Below are 11,745 nucleotides of genomic sequence, written 5' to 3' on the forward strand. Positions count from 1 at the left end.
TGTTGGCGCCGTACCTAATTGCCCATAAGGCCAGACGCTGGTACAAAAAAGTGTCTGTATACTTATTTCAATTGGCTCTGCTGAATGCTTATGTGCTATACAAAGCTTCAGGATAAACTGGATCCTTCCTTAAATTCCAGGAAGAGATCATCACAGCCCTTCTGTTTCCAGATGGTGCTGTGGGCCAACTTCTCAATCCAAATGCAGTGAGCCGGCTGCATGGGAGGCATTTTCCGCATGACCTCCCTGGTACCCCTACCCAAAGAAACCCCGAAAGAAGATGTAGTGTCTGTAGAAAGCGCGGAGATAGGCGTGACACCCGCTTTTATTGTCCCTCCTATCCTGACCAACCTGGTCTTTGCATTGGAGACTGTTTCAAACGCTGCCACACACTAGTGGAGTATTAACGTAGGGTACAGCATTGCACAGTCCTAGGCTTACTTACACAGGGTCTCGAAAGATGAGATGGCCATCACATTTTCAGAGACCCTAATATGGAACATTTACAGTTTATATAAAAGTGCAAAAAAAAAAAAAACACACAAAAAACACATAAAAAAAATAAAGCCAAAAAAAAAAAAAGCGACAATAGTATTGTTCTCTCTCTTACGTTCGCTCTCTATTGCTCTCTATTGTCTACTTTATTGTTCTCTCTCTTTTGTTACTGTATTTTAGAACTGTAATGTTTTATTTTTACTATTTTTTTGTATTTGCTTTGCAGGTATGGTATGTCTTACTGTTATACTGTAATGTTACTTTGTTTTATTGTTAACCATCATTTGCTTAGCAGGTACGCCATTCAGCTGCAGCACGGGTTTATTTATTCTGACAGCAACAGCGTTTGCTCCCACGATACATAAAGCCGTGACTCCAGCGCTGTAGGAGGTGATTTCACCACCACAATTAAAAAAAAGAGCATTTATACCGAAGCATGGGGAAGTCAACAATGGATGGGTTCCTTGTTTCTCTAATGTCAATTTTTCTTTAATATCATTTTTGGTGACATCACTTTACTTTTCAGGTGAGACGGTTCACTTCCGATCTTCTTTATCTGCTGATAGTTATTTGATAAATAGACTCTTCCCCTATATGTGTAATTTTCCATTCAGATATTGTTTATCTTCAAGGGAAAATCCTATGGTATGGTAACCTAACAATGCATATGTGATTTTTTTTTTTTTGTGTAACTGTAGGCCCAGTGAATTGACCATTGTTTTTGTGGTTTTTTTTTTTGTTTTGTTTTTTTGCAGTCAACCGACTTTCTTAAGCAGAACATTGTCGTATCTGGTGGATTTCTAGGTGGTTTCTTACTAGGTCTTGCCTCTTAAGTGACAGTGAAGCAGAAGCTGTGAATTGTCTCACAGGACTGGAATCTGAGTGGAAGTGAAAATCAAGATGATGGAAAATACCTGTCTGCTAACAAAGATGCCTTGGTTTGTTTTTTTTCTCTAGAGCGGTTTTTCTTAAAACGCTTATCTATAGGGATTGCTTGCAAAGATCTCATGGTATATTCCGCGCCATCATCTAAGGACTGAACTGTGTTCTTTATACCAGATCATTACTTGTATTGCTGTTTGTCTACTGATATTAATTAAGAACAAAAGCATATTTCTGGACTTCATTCTTGTTTTGTGGTTTTACCATTGCTGTCAACATGATAGGTCTACAGATGTTCATGTTAGTGTTAACTCATATGTCTACTTTTTATATTTATTTAATGGTGTGTATTTTTCTGACTAGTGCCAAAAAAAAGTACTGTAATTGGCAATCAAAGCTTATCAGTGAATGTTAATCTCACAAAGAAAAAAATTCACTGTGCAATAGCTATTCTACACCAGTAGACTTGATAAAAGTTGCAAAAATAAAAAGAATAATGCGTTACTTTATGTAGGATTTATTTATCACACTGTAGCTTCTAAGTGGAATAAACAGGAAAAAAGAATTTATACAAACACAAATGAAGAAAAATTGTGACCATCATGAGGAAAAGTTTGTTATCCTTTAGATATGTTCTAGATATTTGCATGACTGTGTTCTAAATGCGGTCTGATCTGCATTTAAGTTGAAATGATGAATAGTCCTCTGTCGCATTTTACATTGCTGTATCTCTGCTGAACTAACTGTTTAAACAAAAGGTAAGTGAATGACGCATAATCTTTTTTGGGCACAAATTCGTTATTGAGTCTGGTAACTTTTAAACTATTAAGGTCTGGGTTTAAGTTGAAAGTGCTTGTCTCCTGAGGGCAGTCTGGAGCTGATGCAGACATATCCTCTGGCTCCGCCCGAGCTCGTTATCCATTCAGTGTCCTGTGCATGGAAAAAGTACAAGGTCCGACAGCCTTTGCGGATTTTGGCTTGTCGTTTTCAATGAACTACCACAGCGCTGTGGAGCTGATAGATCTGCTGGAGACCTGAGTGCACCAGCAATCTACGGCTTGCTGGTGCAAGTGCTTTTTTTTTTTTTTTTTTTTTTTCGTTTTTCCAAAAAAAAAAAAAAAAATCAACTCATTTAAGAAGCAGCTGGAGGAGCCATTTAAAATGGTATTAAACACAAAAACTGTCTTTTGTTTATTTTCACTGGTGATCATGCCAGAAGTCTGTTTACTGTTGGTAAACAGATTATGCTTGTTGGGTAAAGGCTGTGGGAGCAATCGATATAGTGTGCAAGTATGGCAACCTTGCCTCTGAAGATGGCCTCCAGTGACAACAGCTTCACGCTGTCTGTTTCTCTTGATACTGCCTCTGTATCCATTGGCCCCCTCATTGGGCCATAGGATGGTCTTTGATTATGCAACTCCTGCACATTAATAGTATATTTTCATTAACTTAGCACTACGATCCACTCAGCATCTCACCGAATGGCGTGAGGGTCTGTCCCCACCTTTATCCAAAACTGCATTGACAACTTCTCTAACATCTGGGTAAGGTAAGTAGGGTCCTCCGGCTACAAGGCAGATATTCTCTCTCACACACAGATTTATTTTTTTTTTTTCCCCTCGCAAGGATCGATAGGCTGTTAAGCGGTATGGTTTTGATTTTAACCACTTAAAGTGATTGTAAAGGTTCCTTGTTTGTTATTAAAAATGTCATACTTGCCTGTTCTGTGAACCTCCTTTTGTGGGGTCCCCGGCGGTGCTCCTGGCTCCTCCTCTTCGGCGAGTGCCAATTTCCATGGGGTACCTGTGCAAGCGGGCTCCTGACAGACAGCAGGACTTGTCCTCGTCCCCAGTGTCACTGGATTTGATTAAAAGCAGCGAATGGCTCCTGCTGCTATCAGTCTATCCAATGAGGCCCCAAGACAGCAACTGGAGCTGCTAAGCTCATCTTTGTCGATGGAGGGCAGCTGCAACACAGAAGGTTTTTCACCTTAATGCATATAATGCATTAAGGTGAAAAACCCTGAGACTTTACAACTTCTTTAAATACAGGGCACTTTCATCCCCTTCCTGCCCAGGCCAATTTTCAGCTTTCAGTGCTATCACTTTGAATGACAATTGCGTGGTCATACAAGACTGTACCCAAATTAAATTTGCATAATTTTTCTGAGACAGATGGAGCTTTTTCTTTTGTGGTATTTAATCACCACTGGATTTTTTTTTATATTTTGCTAAATGAAAAAAGACCAAAAATTTTGAAAAAAAAAAAGTTTTTCTTATTTTTCGTTATAAAATTTTGCAAATAAGTAATTATCCTTGTGCACTGTGATGTGTCACAGATGGGGCTGCACTGATCCTCACACAGACATAGCGTGTGAGAAAAGGTCTGCTGATAACTGGTAAGTCTGTTTACATGTGATCAGCTGTGATTGGACTGAACTGCTCACATGGGATTGGCCCTTTACCCAAATCTGTGATCAGCTGTCTCCAAAGGTAACAGAGTGCTCCTGATGCATGCTGCAGGGGGTGGGATACTGGGAGGATATTTTATGGATGCCCTCCCAGAACTATAGTACTGTGCTGTAGCCGTCTTTTGGCTATAGCGTGGTACTAAAGTGATTAATACCGCTTGCAACTAACCTGGTATTGACTGGTGCAAGCCCCAAAGTAGAAATAATGCTCTGGGGGACCTACTAATTACAAACAACACAGAGTTGATTGCAGATGTTGAAGTAAGGGATAACTTAGGAAACAGTCATCGTGGAGTTATGTTTGCCATGAATTATAGGAAAGGGTGACATGAAGGTAGGACAAGAACACTAAATTAAAAAAAAATTTACTTTAGTAATCTGCGCTCCATGCCACATGGTACTAAATGGGATCAACTTCTTGTAACACAGAACACTGAAGAGAAACGGGGGTGCTTTAAGGACATACTAAACAAAGACATTTGTCAGTGCATTCCAATAGATAACAAATAGAAAAGAACAAACGTTAAAGCTGGGTGGCTAAATACTAATGTAAAAAGGCAAAGTAATGAGGAAAAATATAAGGTCAAAGGGTCAACAACAGCATTCCAAAACTTCAGAGAATGCAGTAAAAACTGCAAGAGTATGATCAGGGCAGCTAAAATGGATGAGACACATATGGTGGAGGAGAGTAAAAAAAAAAATCCCAACTGTTTTTTCAAATATAAAGAGGGGCCCAAAAAAATGTATACACACTTCAACATATGCAAAAAAAAAAAAAAATAATAATTACTATATTTATATAGACATTAAAGGGTAGCTGTAAGTCAAGCTTGAATCATGCAATCACATTAGATGCTCAAAGTGATCATTGGCATCCAGACATGTAATTTCTGTAAACTACTGCATGAACTACATTGACTAGAGTGTCCACAGGAATGTCTCTGTTCAATGTTTCAATTTCTTCTCGTAGTGCAGTCAACGTAGGTGGTTTCGTACAGTACACCACATCCTTTAGTGTTATCCACAGATAGAAATCGAGGGGTGTTAAGTCCAGGGAACGTGGAGGGAATTCAACAACACCTCTACGTTCTACCGCGACAAACAAGGAATCTTTTAAAAGGCGGCCACACACTGCGACGGGATACCAATAAAACTTCTTTATTGTAATACAGACAGATGGAGTCTCAGGAATGAACGGAAGGTTAACATGTTTCACACATATTGTGCTTAGTCATAATGGTTATGCCAGTCGGCTGCTGCTTTTCAAGCATGCTCGTCCGACAGAAGCCAACCAAACAGGCCTTACACATGGGCCGAGTGGCGGCAGTTTCTATTGAACCGGCCGATGTCACCCAACATTCGACCCGTGTGTATGGGGTTTTACATTCAAAGTATGTAAACTAATGGAAGGAATGCTAAGGAACCATATCCTAGATTTGCTGATGGAAATAGTATCATTCGTAGTAACCAACATGGATTTATGAAGGACTGTTTTGGCCAGACCAATCTTTTAACATTCTTTGAGGAGGTAAGCTGTAATTTGGACAGGGGAAGGCTTGTGGACGTACCGAGATTTTACAAAGGCATTTGATAAAATACCCCATAAACATTAAATCATCAAATTAAGGTCTTTTGGCATTGATGCACCTGGATAGAAAACTGGTTGCAGGAGGGCAGCCAGAGGGTGGTAATTATATATTTTCTGAATGGGCTGGAGTGTGTGGTGTGCCCCAGGGCTCTGTCCTGGAACCAATTGTGTTTAGTTGGCCATAGAGAACCGATTCCCCCATCCACACGTTTTAGGTGTGTAAATGCATGTACTGTATATATGTGTAATTTCATTCTAGTGGCTAAAATAAATAAAAATACTAAGCAATAGAATGCGTTTCCACGCATAGGTCCTAAATGAAATGTAAATAACAATGAAAGCTCTGCACAAAAATTGCATAAAAAAAAGGAAACGGCTGAATGTGATCATGGCTGCTACAGTCTTCAAAATCTGTCTTCCACATTAGCAAACACTATAAAAATGTATAATGATTGCTCTGCCAAAAGATGTAAATGGAGATTACTAAACAGTTTGCCACATGTAAAAGTGCAAAAAAAAGAAATAAATGAACAACAGAAAATACATACTAATGTCCATAAACCCCATTCGAGTTTCTTGAAAAACAAAAGGTAGGTGAACAGGTTCTGATGCCATTAGTAACACAGCTTCCTGAAGACGTCCAATTAAAGACTAGAGATGGGCCGAACAACCCCCTGTTCGGTTCGCGCCAGAACTCTTGAACATTGTGAAAATTCCAAACCGAATAACGAACCCCATTGAAGTCTATGTGACTCAAACTGGAAAAATCAAAAGTGCCCATTTTAAGGGCTTAGGTGCAAGTTATTGGACATACAGGGGGTATGGGGGTCTGGGAATTGCCCTGGGGGACATATATCAATGGCATTTTTTTAAAATAAGCAGTGATTTATTGAACCTGCTGCGCGCAAAAATGAAATTTTCCCTGCAAGCTTTCTTTATTTTGTAAGCAACAGCTTGGGGAGCTAGTCTGTATGATGAGGCCACAATTTAGTGCACTTGGAGCAAGATTAGAGATTTTTTTTTTTAATAAATTCTGGTGTCTGTTTCGTAGACTTTTGGATAGATGCAACAGGTGAGGAAACATTGGGCTTTTGGTGTTGGTGGTCCCTTCACACATAAATTGGCCCTGGCAGTCTAGACAGTCTTGCACAGATTCCACATCCCAAAAACAATTAATCGACAACATTGGCATCAGGGGCTTAATGGCTACTGCTAATCCAGGAATAATTCATTTTTATAAATGTCAGCCAGTCAACAGAGTCTGTGGATAGATTCACTCTTTTATCTGTCACAAAACCTCCGGCAACACTCAATGTCCGTTCGGAAAGCATGCTGAATGCAGGGCATCCTAGCAGCTTAAAGCGGAGCTCCGCCCACCGCTGCAAAAATTAAAAGCCAGCAGCTAAACATACTGCAGCTGCTGACTTTTAATAATCGTACACTTTCCTGTCCTGGGGTCCAGCGATGTCGGCACTGCAGCTGATGTTTCCATCAGCTGTCGGGTGCTGCTGCCTCCATTGCCAGTAAGGGAATCCGGCAGTGTAGCCTTACAGCTTCACGCTGGGAACCCTACTGCGCATGCACGAGGAGCCTCTCTCTCTTTCTCCTACTGACCCAGCGGCTGGGCAAGGAGGAGGGAGCCCCGCGGTGACATCAATACCCACAGCTGAGGCTTCCGGAAGTGGGGACAGCATGCCTGTGAAAGACAGATATACTGCCCTCCCCCCAAAAGGTATCAAATATGGCACCGGAAGGGTAAAGGAGTACAAAGAGCCACTTCCACTTTTGGGTGGAACTCAGCTTTAATTGCATACTGGGCAAGTTCTGGCCAGTGGTCTATTCTCAGGAAAAGGTAACTCCCATGTAAAGATGCAAAAAGATTGCCAACATCCCTAAATATGTAGAAAAAAGGCTGTACCTTAATGATGGGATTTTAAAGGCAATTCAAAATGAATTTGAAGGAAATTCTTCATAGAAAAGTACGTTAAAAGTGAAATTTATTTAAAGTACAAACCTTTTTTTTAAAAATTGATTGAAAATCGTGATCAATTTTTTTTTTTTTTTTTTTTATTTTGTACTTTAAATAAATTTCACTTTTAACATACTTTTCTATTAAGAATTTCCTTCAAATTCATTTTGAATTGCCTTTTAAAATCCCATCATTGAGGTTCAGCCTGTGGTCTATTCTCATGACCCAGTGGATCATCAACTAGAAAGCGCACCATGTCTGTTTTCGTCCCTAGATAATCTCCCACCTTGTAATGCAGATGCTGCTGATGGGTTTTGGGAGCTGACAGCCCTGGGCGCTGAGGAATAAAAACATTTCCACCGCTCCTCTCTTGACCAACAGAAGTCTCAAAGCTTGCCTTTCCATGAGACTGTAACCTAGCAGAGTCTAGGAAAGGCATTACATAAATTCCTCTTTAAGGTGTCCTCAAGAGATTTAATTCTCTGCGAGTACGGGATGAGTTCAGAGGCTTTCCCCTTGTAATGGTGGTCAAGGAGAGTTGCCAACCAATAGTGATCTTTCTTGATGCCACAAATTCTTGGGTCCTTTTGCAGGCTTCCTCAAAAAATTTTTTTGCCATCTGTGTTCGATTGGGAAGAGTTCCCTTCACTTCCTGTCCCATAGCCAAAACAGGAAGTGAGAGAAAATCCCTCCAAAGTGAGGGAATCCCTGGTTGTCACCAGAGCTATCATCCCCATTGGAACATTTCCCCTCTAATCCTATTCTGGTGACAACCCAAAATTCTGGATTTTCTTCTACTTTCACTTTCGGTGATAATGGTCACCAGGACAAATAGGGAGGGGGGCACAGACAGCAATAAGAAGCTGACAGGTGTTCTAATTCCTCTCAACTCTGTCAAAAACCAAGTTATAATTTGAGCTGGTCAAACACTAATAAAATTTTCTCCAAGCGTCTTCCAGGACAGCCCATGAGACCTTGGGCTCCTCCTACCACGACAGGAAACACGTCACCCCCACCAGATAAAAGGGCGGTCCTCCAGGCCCATGTCAGATATTTGTGTTTCCTCCGGACAGGGGGATAACAGGTTCATGGAACCTGCTCCCATAGGCCTTATAAGCAGGGGCTTTGTATGGCTATTTTCTGGGGCATATCACTTACCTCTTCCTCTGCCAGAAGCAGCACACTGCTGGGGAGGTTGGCTGTGCTGCTGTTCCCTGTCCTCAGTGCCTGGAGAGGGCCAGGACCGGTGTGAGGTCGTGCCCCTAGCGCAGTGCATTGCACTATAGCTCAGCTGAGCTTCGGTTGTCCTTCCCTGCCGACAGCGTGGGTGATCTGAGCAGGGAATGGAGGAAGCCGCAGCGCTCGAGGGGGCGGAGCTATTGCGCTCCAAGCTGGCCCACAGGAAGTGCCTGGAGAGGGTTACTTCCGGGGCATATGACCTCATCATCGGGCGCCGGAGACGAGGTTCCAGTCTTCATAAACGGCGCGAACAGAGAACGCTGGCTGCTGGTGTTTCTTGGTGTTAAGCAGCCAGGCTGTGGATGACCAAGAGGGGCAGAATGGATCCTCCTGCAGTACCTGCACAGGCAGCGGATGCAGTTCCCAACACCAGCACCTCACAGGTAAGCCTGGGGTGTTCTGTCACCACCTGGCTATCCCTGTGAGTGTTCCCTCCCCCTACCCCCTCTGTAGTAGTGGGTGTAAGGGGACACATTTCCTCCCTCCTGCACGTGGTGTTACGGAGTGATTGGGTGGTTTTAATTACATTGTGGGTCATTTATTTTTGTCTTGCAGACCAAGACTCAGGACAAGGCCCAAGCGCAGCCACTTAAAAGGAAATGTGCGGTTTGCGCAAACAAATTGAGCTCCTCATGGAGCAAAGCAGTTTGTCGCACCTGTATAGAAGGCCTAGTAAAGGATGACCCGGTTGCCTCTTGCCAGAAGATGCTTACTTCTGTTAGGAATGAGCTTGCGTCCACCTTCAGTTCCTTTAGAACGCTTATTGACAAGCTCCAGACTCCAGCAGAGAGTCCATCTTCACTGAAGGCGTCAGTAAGCACTCCGCAGCAGGCAAAGAGTGAGGACTCTGAGGCTGAGGTCAGATCTACCCGTTCTTCTCTGGAAGAATCGGGGTCAGATACAGAGCCCAGAGATAGAGAATCCACTCGAGGCTCAAGATTTAAGTTATCTGTTGAGGATGTAGATGACTTATTAAAGGCTATCTATACTACCCTTGAATTAAAAGAGGAAGAGGTTCAGTTATCCAAACATGATCTTATGTATAAAGGATTGCATAAGAGAAAATCGAGAGTTTTTCCAGTTCATAGTTCTTTGGCTGATACTATTAAACTGGAATGGGATAATCCTGAGAGAAAACCATTCTTCTCTAGTAACCTAAAAAGGAGGTTTCCTTTTGATGAGGACACTGCGCAGCCATGGAATAAGAATCCCAAGTTAGACGCACCTCTTTCAAAGGTTTAAAAAAACTCGGACCTGGCGTTCGATGATATGGGTACGCTTAAGGATCCGATGGACAAGAGGGGGGATATCCTTCTCCACAGAGCCTGGGACTCAGCAGTTGGAAACCTGAAACCAGCTCTGGCTTCCACTTGTGTGGCCAGAAATCTGGAGGTTTGGTTGACTCAGATTCAGTCACATCTGTCAGCAGGTACCTCCAGAGAGCAAATTTTAAAGTCTTTTCCTCTCCTATTTCAGGCAGTGGGTTTTTTTGGCAGATTCTTCCGCTGAGTCGGTAAGAATGTCAGCCAGGACTTCGGCTCTAGTGAACTCGGCCAGGAGAAGCCTTTGGCTTAAGACCTGGTCAGGGGACTCGGCCTCCAAGTTGCGCCTTTGTGGCCTTCCTTTAACTGGCGATCATTTATTTGGCCCAGGTCTACAGGAGGCACTGGAACGCACGGCTGATAAGAAAAAGGCATTTCCAGAGAAAAAAGAGTCTGGGCACAAAGGCAGAGGCAAAGGGGGAGTGCTGTTTAACCCTCCTCAACAGCCCGCCAAGCCGCAGTGACTTGTGTTCCCCGGTGGGAGGGAGATTGAGGGCATTCACTCTGAGCCCCTTCGTCCTGGAATTGGTGACCAACGGGTACAGGCTGGAGTTTGTTCACCAACCACCAGAACATTTGTTGGTCACATTTCCTCCACAAGATCGGGAGAAAGCGAGGGCTCTGGGTCTCCAGATCGGAGACTTATTAGATCAAAAAGTACTGATTTCTGTTCCTCGATCGGAGCAGGGCAAGGGATTCTATTCCCATGTATTTGTGGTCAGAAAGCCGGCAGGAAAGTTTCGACTTATCCTGAATCTCCGGACCTTAAACAAGTCCATCAGATACAAGCATTTCCGTATGGAGACGGTTTTTACCATCAAAAACCTACTATACCCAAACTGCTTTATGGCCACGTTGGACTTAAGGGATGCTTATCTTCACATCCCTATCCATCCAGCCTTCCAAAAGTTTTTGAGATTGGCAGTGAAGATGGGTATGGGGACCCGACATTTTCAATTTCAGGCCCTCCCCTTCGGTCTTTCCTCAGCCCCACGCATCTTTACGAAGGTGTTGGGGGAAGCGCTGGCTCCACTAAGATTAAAGGCAGTAACGGTTATCCCTTACTTAGACGACCTCCTGATAGTGGCAAAATCATACCAAAGGCTGTTGGAGGATCACCAGGCTGTACAGGACTTCTTACAGTCCCTAGGCTGGCTAATAAACAAAGAAAAAATCATCCTTGATTCCGGCCCAGAAAGTAACTTATCTGGGTTATGATTTTTGCTCAGTGAACCAAAGAGTTTTTCTTCCTCAGGAGAAGATTACCAAAGTGTTCCAGACTATGTCAGCATTTCAGACCAACCAGTCGGTCTCTCTGAGACAGGTGTCGAGGGCAGTGGGTCTTATGACCTCATGTTTTCCCGCAGTACCATGGGCGAGACTCCGTCAGAGTCCGTTACAAAGGTTTCTTTTAAGAAACTGGGACGGGGACGTAAGGTCCCTGGGGTTAAGGATCTGGCTTCCCGACAGGATAAAAAGAAGCCTGTGGTGGTGGAGAGCTGGTCAGCACCTAGCAGGAGGTCTCCCATGGTCCTTTCCCATTTCCCGAAGGATTACCACGGATGCGAGTTCCTGGGGATGGGGGGCCCACCTCAGCAATGCAGTAGCACAAGGAGAGTGGTCCCCAGAGGAGGCAAGGGCCTCATCCAATCAAAGAGAGCTGCTTGCAGTCCAGAGAGCCCTCCAGTCTTTTCAGATGGAGATCAGGGGTCACAACCTCCAAATTCTGTCAGACAATATAGCGACAGTCACGTATATCAACAAGCAGGGAGGCACGAGA

The 11,745-nt window shown here is 43.3% G+C and overlaps 1 protein-coding gene across 1 annotated transcript; it reads left to right on the top strand.

Moving 5' to 3' along the window:
• Nucleotides 1-1,250: 1,250 nt before the first annotated feature.
• FUNDC1 (FUN14 domain containing 1) lies at nt 1,251-1,881 on the top strand (the record flags this gene model as incomplete). Its single annotated transcript, XM_073616274.1, is given in 1 exon segment — nt 1,251-1,881. A coding segment is annotated over 1 exon segment (78 nt), but the record flags the coding sequence as incomplete, so codon positions are not given.
• Between the last annotated feature and the right edge of the window lie 9,864 nt (nt 1,882-11,745).

The sequence above is a fragment of the Aquarana catesbeiana genome, linkage group LG02, assembly GCF_042186555.1.
Source record: "Aquarana catesbeiana isolate 2022-GZ linkage group LG02, ASM4218655v1, whole genome shotgun sequence".
NCBI lineage: Eukaryota > Metazoa > Chordata > Amphibia > Anura > Ranidae > Aquarana > Aquarana catesbeiana.